The following is a 20,448-nucleotide window of genomic DNA, read 5'->3' on the forward strand; positions in this document are numbered from 1 at the left end:
CTCTAGACACATTTTATGTTGCATTCACAACTGTTAAAGTGCCATGGATGTTGTTGTGGTAATTTGGAGCAGTGTGCGTGAGTTAGCGTGCGTGTGATGTGGTGTTGGCTATGGACAGGACGGGTAGACACGGCTTGAGATCTTTGCTGGGACTTGGTCCTTCGAGGTAGACACGGTTTGAGTTCTTCGCTGGGACCTCGATTTGGTTTATTAAGCGAAAGTCCGAGCTTGAGTTCTTCGCTGGCACAGTTTTGATTAAGAGGGCTGTATAGGGGATCAGCTCTATATATGTATTGTTTGACATTATCAGGTGTGTGAGTGCTCCAAATTACCTTTTTGCTGTTATGATGTGAAAATATTGATGATGTTGCATTTCACTCTACAGGGTGCATTAGCTTTAGATAGTTATAGAGATTATGGTTAAAATTGATATTTTACTCTTTGAGTTGAACGCTCACTCCTGTTCATTATTTTTCTAGGCTACAGAAGGATATTTGTTGTGGTTAACCTGCTTTTCTTCTTCGCAGGTCATTTATTAATATTTGTATAATTCTATTAACTCCTAGAATTTCCGCATGTGTTAGAAATATTTATTTGATTTGGGTCTGTAATATAATTACCATGTTGGACCTGTAAACTTATTATATGCATGTATATTGGACTGGATGAGGGAGCTGAGCTTCCATTTATTTTTATGTTATTATGAGTATGTGGAGGGTGAGCTGAGCTTCCCAATTGATTATATATTATGTTTACAGGTCGGGTGAGTCAAAAACTCCCCGTTAAAAGGTCTATTTTATGGCTAGACTCTATCCGGTTGAATTCTTGAAATTGGGCCTAAATGGACTTTAGAGTTGGGTTGAAATAGTTAGGCTTACTACGGGCCTCGAGGGCTTTAGGCTGGCCCAGGTCCTAGTGCCGGTCCGGCCCATAGGTTGAGTCGTGATATTACCGATAAAAAATTTTTCATAGGTATTTTTTTTTAATTTTATTTTGTATTTTCTCCTTAATATTACTTGTAAAAAACATTTCGTTGGTAATCACTGATGAAAAAAATTCACAGGTGAAATTTTTTGAGTTTTTTAGAATTTTTATTCTCTATTTTCTCCTTAATATTACATACGAAAAACATTTCGTTGGTAATTACGGATGAAAATGTTTTCGTAGGTAAAATTTTTTTAGCTTTTTAGAATTTTTTTTCTCTATTTTTTTTCTTAATATTACCTACGAAAAGCTTTTCATTGGTAATTACCAAGGAAAAATTTTTTAAAGGTATTTTTTTTTAATTTTATTTTCTATTTTCTCATTAATATTACCTACGAAAAGCGTTTCGTTACTAATTACCAACGAAAAAACTTCATAGGTAATTTTTTTTGGACTTTTTAAAATTTTTCTTCTCTATTTTCTCCTTAATATTACCTACGAAAAGTATTTCATTGGTAATTACCGACGACAAAAATTCGTAGGTTTTTTTTTTAATTTTATTTTCTATTTTCTCCTTAATATTACCTATGAAAAATGTTTTGTTGGTAATTACCGATAAAAGATTTGGTCGCTAATTTTGCTGCCAATGTTAGACACTACTTTTACCTACGAAATTACATCATCGTTAAAGTGTTCGTCGGTAATTTAGTCAGTAAAATTTAATTTAAATTTTATTTCTCTTTTTTGTCGGTAAAGTATCGGTAAATCATCGATAAATTACCAACGAAATTCTATGATAAGTAAGATTCGTAGTTATTTTTAACATTTCTTATAGTGAATGGATTGCCTAAGCGGATGCTTAAATTCTATTTAAAAAACCCCGCCAATTTCGATTCCTGCATTATAAATTCACGCCATCTAACGGAAGAAGAAGGATGAGAGAAAACTACACTGGATTTCCTGGTAAGCTATGTGTGATCCGAAGAGTAAAAGTGGTTTGGGCTTCAAAGATTTGGAAAGCTTTAATATGGCTCTTTTAGCTAAACATGGTTGGCGCATTCTATCAAATCCTAATGCGTTAATCTCTAGACTTTTGAAAGGAAGATATTTTCCCTCCACCTCTTTTTTACAGGCTCAGGAAGGCAGCCACCCATCTTGGGGTTAGAGAAGTATCCTCTGGGGAAGAGAGATTATGAATAGAGGAGCGAGGTGGCAAATGGGTAATAGGCAGTCAATCCTTTGCAAATTTGAGAGATGGATTCCTAAGAGTTTTCCCTCAATTCCACAAGTTAAGTTGAACCACAATACAGAAGTTACTTTGGTGTCTCAGCTTATTGATTCGGCTTCTAACCATTGGGACATAGAAGCAGAATTTTGTGGAAGAAGAAGTTCAAAACATTCTTTCTATTCCAGTAGGCATGTTTAGACAAGAACAATTGATTTGGCATTTTGACAAGAATGGGGTCTACTCAGTTAAATCAGGATGCCACATTGCTTGAATGATTCACCATGCTGAGATTAGTTCTGGAGCGGGGCCAGGTCCTATTTTTGCAACTCGAAATGAGATGATATGGAAAAAGATTTGGAAAATCCCTTTACCAAGTAAGATCTCGATTTTCCTTTGGAGTCTTCTTAGGGGACGATTACCATCCAGTGATCTAGTCAATAAAAGACTATCCAATGTTGCTCCAGATTGTCTAATATGCGTTAAAAGGGAAACAATCAAGCACTTATTTTTCGAATGTCCCAGGGCGGAGGCTATTTGGTTTAACTCATCCCTTAGAGTCCGATCATCTTGGCTACAAGGCCATTCTGCTTTAGACTGTTGGGAAGCTCTTTACTCAGCCCTTAGCTTTTGCCCCTTCGGAAGTTGATCTTGTGCAGCTAGCAGCCTTCTTGAGTTTGAGTATTTGGAAGTGTAGAAATGCTTTGCTCTTTAAGGGTCAGGTCCAAGATACTTATGTGGTCATCAATTCTGCTTTAGCCTTTCAAGACTCCTTCATTCAAGCTATAGTTCAACAACCATCTTCGTGTCTCCAACAATGGACACCTCCACCATCTAATGTGTTGAAAGCCAACTTTGATGCTGTTGTTGATATCAATCAAAAGAAAGGAGTTTGTGCAGTTATTATTAGGGATCACAGAGAAAGGACTTTGAATTGGGCTACTCATTTGTATCCAAGTATAGATGATCCCGTTATTCTAGAGAGTTTAGCTTGCAGGGATGCGCTTCAGCTTACAATTACTAGAGGATACACAAGAATCATCTTTGAAGGAGACTGTCAAGTGTTGATTAATGCTATTCTAAATCGCCAATGTCCAATAATCATCCCTAATATTGTTCACGATATACAGGAATTGGCTTCTAACCTTCAGTTAGTTTCCTTCCCTTTTGTATGCTTTCTAGCGCAAAAAGCTCTTCATTACGTATCCTTGCATTTAAACCCTGTTTTCCAACATATGTTTGTACTGGGGTTTATGCCTTGTTGATTTTTTGAAATGAAATTCATCGTCAGACAAAAAAAAAAAAAAAAAAATCGTTCATTCCTACTTGACATTTAAATTTTAAAAATCTCTCTCCCTCTCTCTATCTAAACAAACACCTAAATTTTCTTTGCTTGAAAGTGGAGATTTTCTTTACCGGAATCAAAGAGGATAGCTGCTCTCAAGTGAGTTTTCGCAGTGTCTTTTCTTTCATCCGGCCAATATCGTGTTATAGCGGTGATCAGAAACCTAATCATTTTCCAAAATCTCCATTTCTGATGTTTTTTAGAGCCGAAGAGCAAAACCAGTTACAACTTGTGGAACGAGAAGACATCGATGAAGAAAAAGACTTTTCGAAGCTATTGACAAGTGTAAGAAACAAAATTTTCGTTCTTGATTTATTTGCCTTTTTTTGGTACTGTTTTCTCCTACTTAAGTCAATTTTCGTTCCGTACGGAAAATTTTGAGTGCTTTGCTCGGTTCATTTGGTGAAAACGAGTTCCCTTAGATATGCGAGCGGAAATAGCAAAATCGCAACAAAATCGCAACAAGAACTTTTGCTATTTCAATGCAAAATTTTGAGCAGCAACTTTTGTCAGTTGGCATTCTTCCGCACTGGATTTTTGTGCCTTTCTATCACATATTAAGTGAGAAATAATTGTCTAAGAAAAAATGTTGGATGATTCCCCTGATTCCAATAAAATGACGCATGCTATTTTCCTGGCTTGTTGATTTTGAGCTGTAAGAGTTGCGGATATAACTCTTGCTTTCTCTAGGCTTTTGTCCCTTTTTTTTTTCCCTTGGTTGAGATTCAGCTTAATCGCTATTGCAAATGATGAATTGGTTTCTCCTTAGCGTATTTCACTAGGTTATCTGGAAACTTTGAACCATATTGATGTTTAATTGCTCTGTTTGTTTGTACTTTATAACGTATTCTTCTTTTTGCAGTGATCGCTCAAGGAATCAATGCAGGAGATATAAAGAAGCTTCTAGATGCAGGTATCTACACCTGTAGTGGTTTGATGATGCACACAAAGAAGGCATAATAATTTTCAATTCAAATTCTGGAAGTTTTGGAGCCATCTGATTACTATCATCTCAATTTTCTTTTTTTTTTTTTTTTTAGGTTAAAGTAACTCACTCACTTGTATAAGTTTGAATTTCACTGACTTTTTCAATTATGCTTAAGACCATTCTATCTGTTTATTTTTTCCAATGACTGGAGTCAAAAGTCAGTTGTCTTTTACAGCAAAAATGAGCACAAATGCTCTCCAGATTGACAAAGACAGCTGAGGAATTCCATGTTGCAGTCTACATGACTAATCAAGGTACCCTTGACCTAAGACAATCTCATGCACGGAAAACTTTGACTCCATTGTTAATGTTGTATTCTTTATATGACTATATATTTTTGCTCTAACATGTCTGCACAGCGTGTTGGTATAACAGCACACATGCTCACCTTGAGTTCTGCCAGGACAGCTCCAAACTATTCTGATGTGTTTTTCAGAGGCATTTTGATTAAATAGTTCAGTTGTTGGTTGCAGTTATTGCTGACCCAGGTGGAGGAGTGTTCATATCAGATCCAAAAAAAACCAGCAGGAGGCCATGTGCTTGCTCATGTGGCCACAATCAGGTCGATGTTCAGGAAAGGCAAAGGTGGACAACGCATCTGCGAGGTGCTTGACGCTCCAAATCTGCCTGAGGCAGAAGCGATATCCTTAGTCGTTATTTTTGCTTTTACACTGATTGGCTTGATTACTTTTCCGTTGACGGATTAAGAAAGTGGTAAAAGCATTAAATCATGATAAGATTGCGGATGATGTAAAATCCAAAATGAACCAGTGCTTAGTCTCTTATCCTAATACAAACCACCAATTATAATGCAGTAATTTAATTTCCCAATCAAGATTTAAATTGCAATTTTTCTTGACAGAAACACGCATTTCAGATTACACCAGGGGGGATTGTGGACGCAAAGGACCAGCAGATATACAGAACACCGAAGGGCAAAATATTAGAAAGTTTTCTTTTCCTGTTTCTACTAGTACATGTTCGGAGGAAAATATATTTGCTGTTTCTGATAGTTAAGAGGCAAAGCAAGGGTATTAACTGTCCTTGTTTGAGCTTTACATTTATCCCAACTCTTTAATGGACTTGCTATAAGATGTATAGGTGATATTCTTGCCATGCTGTGTATCATGCTGTGTATTTTTGATATAAAGTTTCACGAGAAATCTTAGAATTTTTTTTTTATATATCTTAGAAGCAGAGAAAATTGGTTATAGCTTCTCTTGCTCGTGCTTTGCTATGTTGGAACCTTTTTGGGGTCACTATTCCGTAAACACTGCAAGATGTAAGTAGATTAACCAACTTGCTGCTCAAATTCAAGCTTACGTATGAAAATGGCGTTGGAAAGATGCATCTCTAAGTGCTGTGGTCCTGGACAACTCAAGGAAGTAAGCAGGCGTTAGAGACGTACTGCAATCAAATGTTGGAAAGATCCTGTCGGTTATCTAGTGCCCCTGGACAATCCCAACTCCCAAGCCACCTCTGACCCCTCTATTTAAAACACTTGCCCGATTCGTATTGTAATTATAGAAACCGTGCAGCCTTTAGAGGGAACTGGCACAAAAAAATTTTAATCCGGTACTGCCTAAAAACACTCTGAAATAACCCTCACTCCTAGGCAAACTCACTGCTTAATCCTACATGGGCTGCATTCCTATCCTTAATAAAAAGACTATTCAATACAGCCAAGCCTTTGAAAACTCATCAAGCCTGCCGTTAAGAGTGCCCAGTAGAGCCGACTTTCCACCACACGGAACACAGCAATAACCACTTCGAGAAATAACGTCTTCAATTGTCTATGACGTGGCAAGATTCTCTTCATTCCATAAAATTAAACAATGATGTCTTATCATCGCTCTGCAACCGGGGAACATCATATTTCTGTAGGTATACTCGCTTCAGAGGCACCTTCATTGCTGTGATGCTTGCGCTGAGACTACGAACACGGTTTTTGTCGGTAAGCGCCCATGAGCTTCTTTGTCATGCCGTGTACGCTTCATTTCTGAATCCAACTACTCAAATATGCTTGGGTTAGAGGGAACCTAATTTTTGCGTTACATGAGCTAATAAGACAAAAGAGGGGCGCATCCAACCATACTTGTAGGAGTTTATTGAAGGCTGTTCCCGGGTTCAACAGCAGCTTTCTCCCTTCAAATAACCCCTACATACCCCCAAGCACACACACACACAACACCCCCCCCCCCCCCCCCCCCCCCCCCTCCCTCTTTCCTCTTGTCTCTCTCTCTCTCTCTCTCTCTCTCCAACATGCCAAAATAAGAGCTAAAATAAAAAACAACAAATTAAATGCAAACACAACCATGTATCAGAAACTATATGCACGGTAAATCTTATTTTATGTTATGCCCCATACAAGTTTGGACTTAGCTGGACAGTAAGCAACATTTACAGAACTGTAAATTGCTATCTTGTTTTTGGGAAATGCTAACAAGTAGCAACAATATAAGGTGGTATACTTTTGCAGTAAAATCATCAAAGATCAGAATATAAGATCAGAAAAAGATATTGCAAAACCAACAGAAGAACCGTTAATAACCAGAGCCCCGTTCAGAAAACTTTAAAGCTCCTTAGTAGCTTGAGGACCAGTCATAAGCACTCCCAACTCTGGGCATGCCACCTTCTTTCTTAGTCTCTGCATCCACCTTGAAAGTTGCACCACATATCTGACCTGAACTGTCCACTCTTGGAACTGGCTTCAACTCATTCAGAGGGTGCTCAAAGCTCCTCAAGCCTCCAGTAGTTGTACAGAAGCATCCTAAGGTAACAACAGAAACGGATAGATTGAGCAATCTAATATTTACAGATCATCATCTATCCTGCACTTGCGAATTCCTTCTTTGCAGCTTAAATAACCATCTAAAAGTTCATGGGATTATAGCACGGAAAGGTAAATACACTAGACAACAGATAAAAAGGGATTGTCATGAGATAATCCAATACGAACAAGACCTAACTTTCAACCCAAAATCTTACATGCAAAATGAATATGTATAAAAGGATACACAGTACATATATTGTGTTGAAAATTTTAGTGCATGTAAATAACCCCCATTTCTGGGTTTTCAATTTTCACTTATCCCTGACCAACTTGAAGTAGATTGCAACCCTTACCCATGTGTCTCCTTCGGTCTTTATTTTGTATTTTCTTGGCTACACTCGCATAGGTTTCAAAACGGGTACCAAGAAAGAGATTTCTATAAATCACACAAAAGGCAATTGGTCCAACTATGATTAGAAAAAAAATGTCACCTTTGCTTTTCCAATGTGACAAAAAAAAAAGTCACCTTTAGGAAATGGAGCAAATGATTTCCCACAGGCCTGCTGCAAAATCTGAACATCATCTGAAAGTACAAGATTTTCTTCAGAATCAGCTCCCCAGAAAAAGGGTACGCTCCCATCAGCATCCTGCATCAAAGGAAAAAAAGTTAACATTGATTCAAGCAACTGATGAGATACAAATCAACAACATAAGCATAAGGCTTTACTTACAGCAGCTATAAATGTGGCATTTGAAGTGCTATCATATAGAATAAAAGCATATTTCCCTTGTATATCTCGGACAACCTGATCAGCAGGATAAGGTCCTCGATCTCGGAGGGTTCTGTAAGCTTCAATAACAATGATCACCTCATTTGCTGTTTTATTTAAGCCATATTGCTGCTTAAGAACTGCAACATTCTCAATGTTCCCTTGGAACAAGCAGAAAATGTCGTCTACAACTGCAAATAATCTAGCAAGGGAGAAGGAGATAAATAACAAAGTTACATACAAATGGTACAGAAAAAACTAAAGATTTTATTCAGAATAAATCAGAACCATAAAAAAAAAAAAAAAAAAAAAAAAAAAAAAGTGGATTTGGCTCTTCAGTTTCCTGCAAAAGATTGGATTACAGGCAGAGGCACATACAACCTGATTTCTTAACTTTCAACAAGAGATAAGCCTGCTATCTTTTATGGTACAGAAACTCATAAAAATTAGCCAACAATACTAATCTACATAGAAAAGATAATGCAGAGACTAAAATAATACCAAAAAAATGATCCCATATATGGGATATATTGACTATTTGATTTTGAGGAAGAACATTGCAAATGATATTCAAAACACAAATGGGATCACTCCAATAAATAAATGAAACATCTAAAACTTCCAAAAACAGAAATTGCATGAAATGACGGAATAGCCTCTGGACTAGATTAGATCTGTCTTTTGTTTATATTAGAACCATGAAATAATTATTATTTTCCCAATGGAAGTTGGAACTACATACAAGAGGAAATCTTTAAACTAAGATTATATGCCTCAGTATAGCCAAATCACCAAAAGTATAGCCAAATCACCAAAAACCAATGATTAGATAATAATAATGACAATGAATGAACCAATCGACAACTCTAAGAGACCTTTATCATCAACGAAAACTTTTAAAATATACATATTCATTGGCACAAGTCTCAACCAAAGTAGGAACTCAAAACTGTAGCCAGCCTGCAACTCTTTCGTATGATTTTAAAAATGATGGTGATACATGAAAAAAAATAATAATAAAACAGATCTATGGAAATGATCGATAAGACTGGAATTTTCAGGAAACAAATAGGCCCAGATCATAACAAAACCATTCAAACATATAAGCAATTATTGCCGGCAAACGATCACAAGAAGGATGCTTCTTTTTTTCAAAAAAAAAAAAAAAGGAAATCTAACATACCCTTGATCATTAGAAAGTAAATTTGACCTACAATGAGAGTTATCAGAAGTTATATCAAATGAGTGATTCTCAACTTCCAACTCTTGTCATTTCCTCAGGACCAGACACCCCAAAAGCCCAAATCACAAACAGCAGCCAAGCGATCAATATAAGATCAACCGCCAAAAATAAAAAAATAATAAAAAAGCATGGTTATCGTTGTTTAGGGCAAAAAAGAAACCAGAGAGAAAGAAGAAAAGTTACCTAGGAAGGAGAGGGTTTTGCTTGTCAAGGGAATAAGCAATAACGCCAGCAGAGCCAAGATTGACAGTAACAGAACCGGAGTGGACAGAGCCAAAATGCTTGGCCAAAAACCCATCTTTTAGCGCCGAATTAGAACCCGAAAGCGGGCTCTGCAGCGCCTCCGGGCACTTGGCCACCGTTTTGTCAAAGATTGCCAACATTTTCCGGTGATTGTTTTGTAAATAATTGGTATTCTGGTATCCGTAAAACCAGAGAGACGAGGGAAGTTTGAGGTAGTTATACGAGGTTTCGGGCACTTTAATTTTTACTTCCAATATTGGCCTTTCAGTTTTTACAAATTCGCACCGATTGCTTTCTGCTAATCTTCTTGCGATAATTATGTAATTTTTTTATATTTATTTATTGATAAATAGTTAAAAAAAATAATTTATTTCTTTTAATTTAAAATTTTAAAATAAAATTTTAATGTGAATATATCATATATTTTTTTAATAACTTTATTTTTTACATATATCACCATTCACATTAATAAATTCCATCATGCCAATGATTTTATTTATATGAATAATATTATGCATACATTTAATAGAGAAAAAATCTCTATTAAAAATATTTTATTTTATAGTGAACCTCTTCAATATGAATTGGCCTAATTTTATAAGTTAAGAGTAATTTAAGCGTATAAATATAATTTTTATCACATAGGAATGTGCTTTCAATACTTAGTTTTAACTTTTAATTGACAACGTGGTTGGCCCAAGTTTTTGATATTTCTTCTTCATATTTTCCTTTAAAAAAAATCATATTCTCAATGTAGTGATTTTTCTTAATATTTATGAAGCACGTAAAAGAATATGTCAATGGATGGGATGTGAGAGACACTGATTTATTTTTCCTGTGGGCTATAATTGCTTTTCAAATTAAACGATCACAGGATTTTTCAATCTATGGGTACAAACCCATTACCGCTTATCTACAAGGAATCTATTATATAATATTCGTTATTATGATATAGTTTAGGCTCAATTATTTTTAATTTTTTGGAAAATTAATAATTCAGTAAGTTATAATAGAACAAAAGATATGTTCGAGCTTGACGCGCAAGACACTGATGGAGTGGCAAAGGGTTGGTAAATACAATAATAATTTATGTTTTTCGATATTAATTAAAATTATGTAGTTGAATACATAAATAAATAAATGTAATCACCCATTAAATACGGTACTAACCAAGAAGGAAAAGAAACAAATTTCCGTTGCCGGGAATCGAACCCGGGTCTCCTGGGTGAAAGCCAGATATCCTAACCGCTGGACGACAACGGAATCTTGGACAACGGCTGCAAACAAAATTTAATAAACCATATTAACAGTACAATGGCGAATTCTAAGACGCCAACAGAGAGATTGGGGTGAGCCGTCGGCAGGCCTTGGAATTACAGTGTCCCTGGCGATCAAAACTTTCAATTTTTTTTTTTCCTTTTATTTAGTGATTTAAAGCTAATAGATATTCCCCAAAATCTGTTAATCAAATTATAATTTAATTTAAATTTATATAAATAATTAAATTATTTTATATAAATTTAAAATAACTAATCTAATATTATCATTTTATTTCATATTTTTCTAATGTAAGAATCCTGCACACTTTTTTTACAATTAAATAACATAACGATTTACCTTCTTTCAGATAGAAGTGATTAGGATACAATTAATGGAACTGTTAGCTTTTTTTTTTTTTTTATTAAACTAAATTTATCAATTTTTATGATTTCAGTTTGTAAATATTTGAGCGAAGGCCGTAGTTTCTCCTCAGAATTATCCCTTCGGGTGTGATGGGGCAAACAGCTCAAAGCCCATGAAACTTGCACTAATCTTTTGCATTGTGGTTGAAACTTGAAGTACAAAAAAATTGAACAGTATAAACCAGCAGATCACTATTTTAAAGTGCATGACAGCATTTCTCTCTTGTAAATTCAGCCTAAACAGTAAGGTGGCTCACACTCGGTTGTATGCAACTGATTTGCTGAATAGGCGACGGATATTTACGACCTGCAGTACACTTACAATTGCCAACAATATGTACTCTGCCACTGTGTAGCCTATAACACGCTTTCGTGTACTCTCAGTGGCTGCAGAAGAAACAAATAATATCTTAAATCAGCAATATGTTGCAAAACTGATATTGTTTGGAACATTAAAAGATACGTATGAAGCAAATTCAGCCAATTTGTATCAGGTAGTTATACCCGGGAAAAAAAGAAATTACTCTGAAAAGCGTCAAACACACCATTATCAAAATCCATTGCCTATGACGAATCCCTTTAGAAGAGCATGTCTTGTCGAAATTGTTCATAAATATCGCCTTAATTCAGCGCCCGCCCTTCCCAACCCACAAAAAAAAAAAAAAAAAAAAAAAAAAACAAAGAATTAACTGGAAATTGTTCACAATTATAGCCTTAATGCATGAAAAAGGGAAATTCACAAAGAGAGACTTACTACGGCGATGTCGAGCATCACGTGCTTTTAAGTACTTTTGCTCTGCTGTAACAGATTCCAATGCCTCTCTCAGCTCAGCAATTTTAACATTAATGGGATTTAAATGCTCTGCAAGAAACAATCATGCAAACATCAAAAGGACAGCAGAAGAAAAATCCCTAGTGCCAATGGCCATAAATATGTTATTTTAACCATTTGGCTTCAATAAGCAATAAGTTTCATAAGAAAAAGTGTTCTATGGCAACTTTTGTAGTAGTTGATAAAGTGAGAGCATATAGAGATGGGTGTAGAATACAAGAATATGCTGATGATAGAGAATTGTACAAACCATCTTTAGCAAGATCATGCTCCTTGGGGATATGACCAACGTGAACACAGAAAGAGACAGTCTCTGATGTTGAGTAGGGATTGTGAAAACAGAATTTGTACATTCCACTTCTTGGGGCCTTAAATTCAAACTTGTCCCCAGATGTCCCCTTCACAGAGTGAACCACATTATCTGCAGGAGATGTCACCTGCATGACAGCAAATCAAGATGAAGACGTAATAAATTAAAGCAATGCCGCCTTGCCACAGGTAATCCTAGCATCTGGTATCAGTTCATAACAAGTCAACACAAGTTTATATTTGTGCCCTGCTAATTAAAAAGCAGGACAGATCAATGAAAACACAGAACAAGTTGCAGACCCTAAAAGGATTCATTGCATGAATAATAGTAATATCTAAACTACCGCATCATCACTAATCTAACTATACCTGGGCACACACAAGCATGAACACTGATGAAACTTTTATTTTTAGCATACAAGACAACTAATAAGTTATTACAATTCAATTATATCCGACCATCATTCATATGCAATTCATTAGAACTTTAGGCTACCAATTCAAGATAAAAAAAAAAATTACAAGCATTCCCTCTACCACCCCTCCCCTTGACACACGGATATCTTGATAGTCTCAATATATTTTCCACTTTTCCTGCATCTAAATCATACTACACATGATTTGCATGTTGATATCCTGATTCTATCCATAGATGTGCGTGCAGTTAACCTCAATAAAAGAAAAGGGGAAGTAAGAAAAGTTGATAAGAGAGACATTTAACTCAAATTATAGTTGAACTCTTATTCAAGAATACCATCTCTTCAATATTTGTATCTATTATAACAAGTACGCAAATTTAAGGCACACACGCAAATCGCACAATTACACAGTATTGAAAAGAAAAAGAAGAATAACAATTTAACGTGGTTCAACTGTAAGGTCTACATCCACGGGCAAGACAAAGAGAAAAAAATTTAATTATGATGAAAAGAGCAAGATACAATCAATTAGAACTCTCAAACCCTAACCCCAAGTGTGTTTCTGAATATCTCTTCCACATAGGGTAGAATATTATAATATTTATACTGGTCCGTTGCCCTCTCACCCCCAAGAAAATCAGTAGTGGGCTTCGGGCCCGGGCTCGTGCCCCTTGGCCTGCGACCTCCGCTGCCACCACAAATCTCACTTTTTTTATCCAATAAGGTCGCAGCACCAAATTTTCCGAGTTGGGTCACAATTCAGGTCTATAAAAAAATATATCCAAGATTCAAGTCACAAAATAACAGTATCTTTCATTCATTTTGACTCCACCTTGGGTTTTTATCTTATCAAATCTTTCGTGCAGGATAGGCTAAGCTTATTGATTTTTTTAATAACAGCTATCTACCCGAGATGCTATATCTAGTAATTTTTTTCATTCACAATTTCACTTGTACACGTAGCCATTCGACCCATCTTTACTCAAATCTTTCCGGCAAAGCTCGTCATTGGCTAACACATACAATAGAGTTTTAGACACAAACCCAAGTTCAGAAAACTAGTAATTCATTCACAATTTCACTTGTACACGGAGCCACTCGACCCATCTGTATTTACTCAAATCTTTCCGGCAAAGCTCATCAGTGGCTAACACATACAATAGAGTTATAGACACAAACCCAAGTTCAGAAAACAAGTAAGTTTGATAAGATAGATACACTGTTTACATTGCACGGCCAATTTTAATGCTCTACAGACCCAGATAAAATACTTTTCCTAGTATTCCAAGCAATGAAGGACTTTATTTAGTTTAATTTTTATTGACCCAGCTTTCTGAAAATGAAGCGAAAATGTATTCGACCAAATTACCAGAAGGAACCATAAAACGATTAATTTCCTTTCGTTGACCTAAATATTATTGAAAACCAACACACCTCACCCAGAACAACCCCATTTCCCCATCCTTTACCCAGTCAATAAGGTAAACAAGAATAAAAAATTTAAAACCCATGTGGAACTTGAAATAGGAAAAAAAATTAAGAAAAATGAAAGAGAAACCAAACAAGTTTATCTGAGAGTGATCCAGAAAAACGAAACTAATCACGGATCTGAATGAAAGAAAAGGAAGCTAGAGGGAGGATGTTGACTTACGGTGAGATCGATGCCGGGATGATCAGAGCTCCAGAAAACGTCGTGATCAACCACCACAAAGTTCCCAGAAACGGTGTCGCCTTCGTAGAGGACGTACTCGTAGACGCATTCGACTTCGTTTACAGTGACGGAGAGAGAAGAAATGCGGCCAATTAAGGTAAATAAAAGAGCTGTCACTACGTAGGTCTGCCTTCTCTCCAACGCTCTCTTTCTGAATTCTTATTTTTGTATGATTTCTTTTCCCCCGGATTTTCAAGAGATCGAAAAACAGAAGCTAAGCACAGCACATAAAGCTCCCGTCTTCGTGAAAGAGAACATCCTCATCTCCTAACAAATATGCTACGTCGTTTTTTATTGGTCTTAGGACAACAGAGGCCCGTTTTAGTGTCTTAACATTAGACGATGCCGTTTGGCTTCTCTTGGAGCCAGTCATTGCTTAGCGTTGTCAGAAAATATTTTTTTTTAACGGATTATCTTTGTCAGAAATTTATTGATGTTTAGGTTAAATATTGATCATAGCCACAAATCATTGCTTATCTTATAAGGTAATCAACTATGACAGACACTTGTGGTTTGGACCCTTTTTTTTTTCTCATTTTATATAAGAAAAATAATAAAAAATAATTTTGTAGGGAATATTAATAATAAATTTATTAAAGTTGGAGGGTACCCACCATATCAATTTGTGTTACTATTGAAGTGAAATCGAGAATCTGCAAGGCGAAGCCCTAACTTAGCTTGAAAATGGAAGAGCAACAGTATCAAATTCCAAGAGTGAAACTTGGGAAACATGGACCGGAGGCAAGTCTCTTAGCTTTACATATAAAGTATGATTATGGTTATGATTATTATTATGATGCTGCCCTGCTGTTCTGATGAATTGATTTTTGTCCTTGGAAATTATGTCTTCCCTAGATTATAGTTAATTGAGGAACCCCTTAATTAATACTGTCTTTTTTCTTTTGCTGCAGGTTTCTAAGCTGGGATTAGGATGCGCTGGACTTTCTGGACTGCTGAATGCTCCTCTCTCCCATGAAGATGGCTGTTCTGTCATAAAGCAGGCTTTTTCTAGAGGTGTCACCTTCTTTGATACAGCCGATATCTATGGTCAAAGACATGATAATGAGATTATGCTTGGCAAGGTATTCTTAATTATACTTTTCTACTAATATCTGTGTGAAGTATCTGGTCCAACTCGGTGGACATGTTTTTCTTCAATTGGGTTTAAAGAAATCAAGAAAGTCTCTGTTTTTATTGCTCAAGAAATGAAGGGTGAATGTTTCATATGTTTTTAGGCCCTGAAGCAGCTTCCTCGCGAAAAAGTTCAATTGGCGACAAAATTTGGGTTCGTGGCGTCAGAGGATGCTCTGCAATTTGAGGTTAAGGGCAGCCCTGAATATGTTAGGAAATGCTGTGAAGCTAGTCTCAAACGACTTGACGTTGACTACATTGATCTGTATTATCAGCACCGTGTGGATACTTCAGTGCCAATAGAGGATACTGTAAATATCAACACATATTTCTTAATTCGAGTCTTTATTTTCCTTCCATTTCTTATGTAGTTGATTGCCTTTGAAATTTGTGCTTTGTTTCTGGAACCAACATTGGCGAGGCAGATGGGAGAGCTTAAGAAGCTGGTAGATGAAGGAAAGATAAAGTACATTGGTTTATCAGAAGCAAGTCCAGACACAATAAGGAGAGCCCATGCAATTCATCCCATCACTGCCCTACAGATGGAGTATTCTCTGTGGACTCGTGATATTGAAGATGAGATAATTCCCCTTTGCCGGTAAGTTCACATCTAGTTCCACTGTTCTTGAATTTTGAAATGAAAACTTGCTCATCTCACTATTTTTGTTACCTATATATTCACAGAGAACTTGGTATTGGGATAGTAGCGTATAGTCCTCTTGGTATTGGGTTTTTTGCTGGGAAGGCAGTCGTGGAAAGCTTACCCAGTGAGAATGTCGTGGTATGCAACTTCAACTAAATTTCTATATCAAACTTTGTTTATAAAAAATTATTTTCTGCATTGCAACGTCTATCCCAATTTATGGAATTAAGAACGAAATAAAATTTTAATTTTGGAATTTTCGTCTCACAAATGTGTTGTTATGTCCCAGGCACAGGCACATCCAAGATTCAAACAAGAGAATATAGAGAAGAACAAAGTCCTATATACCCGACTTGCGAACTTGGCTGCAAAGCATGGCTGCACCCCTCCTCAGTTAGCTCTGTCGTGGCTTCTCCATCAAGGGAATGACATAGTCCCAATTCCTGGTATGAAAGGCTGAACTCTTTTGCTTAGTTATTTGATATCCAGGGTGTCCTCATCATTCAAAATGCATGAAACCATAGGAACACTTGGCAGTAAGAAACTTGATAAATGCAATAGTTTTAAGCATGATTAAAGATTTGTAGTAACCAAAATTTTTGCAATTGTTGAAATTATGCAGGAACAACCAAAGTTAAGAACCTTGATAATAATATTGGATCCTTGACAGTAAAGCTTGCAGAAGAGGATTTAAAAGAAATTTCAGATGCCGTGCACATTAATGAAGTTAGTGGCTCAAGAGAAATGCCGGTATTAGCTAAATATAACTGGAGGATTGCAAACACTCCGCCTAAAATTATAAGCTAAAATGTATAATTTTCGGGCAAAAGAACAAGAATTGCTTCCTGTCTATCTATGTGATAAATAAAACAGGAGTATCTTATTTGTATTGTAATAAAGAATACTTATAATTTGGTTGTTATGCCAACATTATATTCTAAATTTAGGTGGTGCTGTAAAAGCTTTCAGGGGGAAAGTCGTCAATCTCATGCTGAGAAATGGAACGAATATATGGTTGTGCAAGAATGTAGTAATTTAATCTTCCTATATGATTAGGTTATCAATCAACGTTACCATAAGAGAGCCCTTTTTTTTTTAACTATCCTGAAACCCATTTCCCCCATCTGTGAACTTCAAAATTTGATTGATTCCTCATAAATTCATAAGAGGACCCTCAGGAACATGTAATCCACCACTCCCAAATGAAACCTGAAATTTTACTAACAGGCAGTGTGTGTATGCGCAGAATCTACATCAAAGGATACAGCGCTTTGAATCCATTTATAAAAAAAATGTACTTACTATAATTGCAAAAAAAAAAAAAAAGGATGAAAATTATAATTAGTTTACGCTGAAGAGGGCATAACTTGATATTCAAGTATTGCAATAAAATTAAGTACTCCCCCACTTTCAGGCCTTCAGCAGCTTCCTCGAGAGAAAAAAGTTCAGTTAGCAAAGGTATCTGGCATTCTACGGTCCAAAGGATTACACCATTTTCAGGGAATGGCGGCATGTAATTTTTTCTTGAAGGTAAATAAGAAAACATACCTTCTTTATTAACATGTGTTAATTTTATAAATTTAAATATATTATTTATAATTAATGTAAAATTTTAAATAATTAATTTATTAATAAATGATTCGTTTTGAGTTTTTTTTGTCAAAAACACACATAGATTAATTTACTCAATTTTTTTATAGAAAATAAATATGCACACAATTTGAATAAATTTTAATAATTATTTCTTAACTTATATAGTTATAATATTATAATTCTTTAACTTTAAAATATGAAATAAAATTTTTTAAACTTTTAAATTTTATACAATAAAATTTATCTGATTTTTAATTACTGATTTTTCAATCAGAAATTGATATGAATAGTTTTTATATGACGCTTAGTCAATATTTCTCTTTTTTTATGTAAAGTATAAAATTATTCTCTTTGTTCATGAAAAATTATTCTGTCTATAGAAAAAAAATTAATTTAATTTAAATATAATTTAAAGGAGAAAAAAAAATATTAACTAAACTCTATATTAAAATTACCTAAATCAATATCTAACTAAAAAATTAATTTTTATTAATAAAATTTAAAAATTAATAAAATTTAATATTACATTTTTAAATTAAAAAATTATAATATTATAATTAAATAAATTAAAAAACAATTACCAAAATTTATCCATTCAACTTAAAAAAGAGATTCCCCACTTAGAAAAATCAATACAATTTTTCCAAGGCAATGTTGTGAAGCTAGTCTAAAGAGGCTTAATGTAGACTGTAGTGATATCAGCATCGTGTGGACACTGCAGTGCCACAAATCAAGTTGATCATTCCATTTGCTTGCGCCTGGAAAATAAAAAGTAGATTAATTATTATGAAATTTGTTACTGTTGACGTCTCTGGAGTCTAGACGTGTCAAATTCATGTGGTAAAATCGTGGCAAAATTTGAGATCGATGAGTAAAAAGTCATGAGATGAAGAACCTAGAACTGCACTTGGAGATAAACTGGTGGATCAGCAACTAGCCACGTCACCAACTTCCATAAATGAGTACGCACTGACATTCAAACCCATGTGTCCCTATAGCATTCTTGAAATAGATGTAGATGACGTGGATAAAAAATATCCTCTACTCCGTTTGTCCTCTTGGGCTATATATACCTACATCATCAAGATTGTTTAGGTCACTTCTCATCAGCCGTTCCAAATTGAGTGGTGTGTACAATTCGTTGTAAAATATGGCCGGAGCAACAGCAATGCAAGCCGTCGTCCTGGCCAATCCCATACTTCGCATTTCTAATCGAGCCAGAGTGAGCCACTTTCTTCCAAACCCACAACTGCGAAGAAGCACCTACAGGATCAATACTTCCGTGAAATGCATGGCAGAGGTAAGTTTAAAGGCTTTACACTTTGTTTCTGTGAAAATGGTTAGAAAGGAATCAACCGCCTCATATGTTATCTAAACTCCGTTGCAGGGAGATGAAAAGTTGCAGGAAAATCAAAAGAAGCGGCAAACACAACCGGAATCTGTAGCCACCCCCCCTGCTCTAAAGGTAACTGTTAGGTGAATTGAGTGGACATACCCCACAATCAATTTCTTTCCTTTCTTTTTTGTTTTATTGTAATTGATTAAATAGAGAAGATTATGGAAAGTGAAAGTGAAAGTGATAGTTCAATTTCCAAACTGAGGAGCAGGTGAGTACGAAGTTCTCGGACGTGTTGGCATTCAGTGGGCCAGCTCCAGAGAGGATTAACGGTAGGCTGGCCATGATTGGCTTTGTTGCTGCAATGGCAGTGGAGTTATCCAAGGGCCACGATCTGTTTGCCCAGATATCCAACGGTGGAGTCACATGGTTTGTAGGAACAAGTGTCGTGCTCTCTCTCGCGTCTCTAATCCCCTTGTTTAAAGGGGTAAGCGTAGAGTCAAAATCAGATGGATTCATGACATCCGACGCGGAGCTGTGGAATGGGAGATTTGCTATGTTGGGTTTGGTTGCGTTGGCCCTCACAGAATATGTTAAAGGTGGGGCTCTTATATGATATAATTGCGAACGTTTGTATTGTACGCATGTACCGTAGTAATATCAAATCAACTAGTGTAAGTTTTTTTTTTCTTTTTTTTTTTCAATGATTAATAAAATCGAATTAATTAAAATTTTGTAAAGATTATACTTCTCCTACTTGTTGGATATAATATTGACATCTAAATTACTAAATTATTCTATAAAATCATAAATCTTATGTAAAATGAAGTGGGAATGAATTAGTCTAGCTAATCTCAAACCACTTCGTTACTATTTGTTATAACCACTCTAATTGCTTAGACGAAAAAAAAATATATACCACTTTAATTGCGCTGATTTTTTTTAATTATTTAATTCTAATTAAATTTCGAATAAGCTCATCGAGTAATTGTTGCACTGCATTTTTAATTGAAACAATTTACGTTGTAAAATTTTTAAAATAGACCAAGTAAATTAATTTGATAAACGGCTGAGCTGACTAAGGAAACAAATTAGCTATAATAAAAAATCATTTAAATTGATGAAAAATTCTACTTCAAATAATAATATTTAAATTTTTTTATTAATTACAAACGTAAAAAATATTATGTTGTAGTATAGATAAAAAGTTTTCAACAAAATAATTACGAGGTTCAATTTCAAAACTCATAAAATATTAACTGGGAATTATTTACATTCTCC

At 35.3% G+C, this 20,448-nt stretch overlaps 5 protein-coding genes and 1 non-coding gene across 9 annotated transcripts; 3 read left to right on the top strand and 3 right to left on the bottom strand.

Annotated features, from left to right (window-relative positions):
• The first annotated feature begins 2,686 nt into the window (after positions 1-2,686).
• Positions 2,687-5,655, top strand: LOC110632786 (uncharacterized). Of its 3 annotated transcripts, none has more exons than XR_002490697.2 (5): positions 2,687-3,593; positions 3,698-3,779; positions 4,357-4,407; positions 4,658-4,736; positions 4,956-5,655. XR_002490697.2 is itself a non-coding variant. In XM_058137219.1 (5 exons), the coding sequence occupies exons 3-5, from the start codon at positions 4,673-4,675 to the stop codon at positions 5,497-5,499; spliced, it is 351 nt and encodes a 116-aa protein (XP_057993202.1). In that variant the 5' UTR covers positions 2,687-3,779; positions 4,357-4,407; positions 4,658-4,672; the 3' UTR covers positions 5,500-5,655. The 3 variants fall into 3 exon arrangements, 2 of the variants coding, with proteins under 2 accessions (XP_057993202.1, XP_021636807.2); XM_058137219.1 differs by having other exon boundaries at positions 2,687-3,779; positions 4,956-5,087; positions 5,345-5,655; XM_021781115.2 differs by lacking the exons at positions 2,687-3,593; positions 3,698-3,779; positions 4,357-4,407 and having other exon boundaries at positions 4,426-4,736; positions 4,956-5,087; positions 5,345-5,655.
• A 1,145-nt stretch (positions 5,656-6,800) lies between these two features.
• On the bottom strand, positions 6,801-9,818 carry LOC110632785 (stem-specific protein TSJT1). Of its 2 annotated transcripts, none has more exons than XM_021781114.2 (4): positions 9,452-9,811; positions 7,987-8,227; positions 7,782-7,902; positions 6,801-7,252 (listed from the first exon to the last, which is right to left on the bottom strand). In XM_021781114.2, exons 1-4 carry the CDS (start codon positions 9,649-9,651, stop codon positions 7,065-7,067), a joined length of 750 nt encoding a protein of 249 aa, XP_021636806.1. In that variant the 5' UTR covers positions 9,652-9,811; the 3' UTR covers positions 6,801-7,064. The 2 variants fall into 2 exon arrangements, with proteins under 2 accessions (XP_021636806.1, XP_057992513.1); XM_058136530.1 differs by lacking the exon at positions 6,801-7,252 and adding an exon at positions 7,291-7,691 and having other exon boundaries at positions 9,452-9,818.
• An 884-nt stretch (positions 9,819-10,702) lies between these two features.
• TRNAE-UUC (transfer RNA glutamic acid (anticodon UUC)) lies at positions 10,703-10,774 on the bottom strand. Its single transcript has one exon. It is a non-coding gene; the product is annotated as a tRNA-Glu (tRNA).
• A 528-nt stretch (positions 10,775-11,302) lies between these two features.
• LOC110632744 (transmembrane emp24 domain-containing protein p24beta3-like) lies at positions 11,303-14,771 on the bottom strand. Its single transcript, XM_058136669.1, has 4 exons — positions 14,405-14,771; positions 12,276-12,462; positions 11,948-12,055; positions 11,303-11,580 (listed from the first exon to the last, which is right to left on the bottom strand). The coding sequence occupies exons 2-4, from the start codon at positions 12,376-12,378 to the stop codon at positions 11,447-11,449; spliced, it is 345 nt and encodes a 114-aa protein (XP_057992652.1). The 5' UTR covers positions 12,379-12,462; positions 14,405-14,771; the 3' UTR covers positions 11,303-11,446.
• A 276-nt stretch (positions 14,772-15,047) lies between these two features.
• LOC110632779 (perakine reductase) lies at positions 15,048-17,180 on the top strand. Its single transcript, XM_021781107.2, has 7 exons — positions 15,048-15,205; positions 15,376-15,546; positions 15,700-15,906; positions 16,021-16,193; positions 16,280-16,376; positions 16,528-16,684; positions 16,861-17,180. The coding sequence occupies exons 1-7, from the start codon at positions 15,149-15,151 to the stop codon at positions 17,043-17,045; spliced, it is 1,047 nt and encodes a 348-aa protein (XP_021636799.2). The 5' UTR covers positions 15,048-15,148; the 3' UTR covers positions 17,046-17,180.
• Positions 17,181-18,757: 1,577 nt separating this feature from the next.
• LOC110632780 (early light-induced protein 1, chloroplastic) lies at positions 18,758-19,856 on the top strand. Its single transcript, XM_021781108.2, has 3 exons — positions 18,758-19,131; positions 19,219-19,296; positions 19,439-19,856. The coding sequence occupies exons 1-3, from the start codon at positions 18,982-18,984 to the stop codon at positions 19,781-19,783; spliced, it is 573 nt and encodes a 190-aa protein (XP_021636800.2). The 5' UTR covers positions 18,758-18,981; the 3' UTR covers positions 19,784-19,856.
• The last annotated feature ends 592 nt before the right edge of the window (positions 19,857-20,448 follow it).

This window comes from Hevea brasiliensis, chromosome 15 (assembly GCF_030052815.1).
Source record: "Hevea brasiliensis isolate MT/VB/25A 57/8 chromosome 15, ASM3005281v1, whole genome shotgun sequence".
Taxonomy (NCBI): Eukaryota; Viridiplantae; Streptophyta; class Magnoliopsida; order Malpighiales; family Euphorbiaceae; genus Hevea; species Hevea brasiliensis.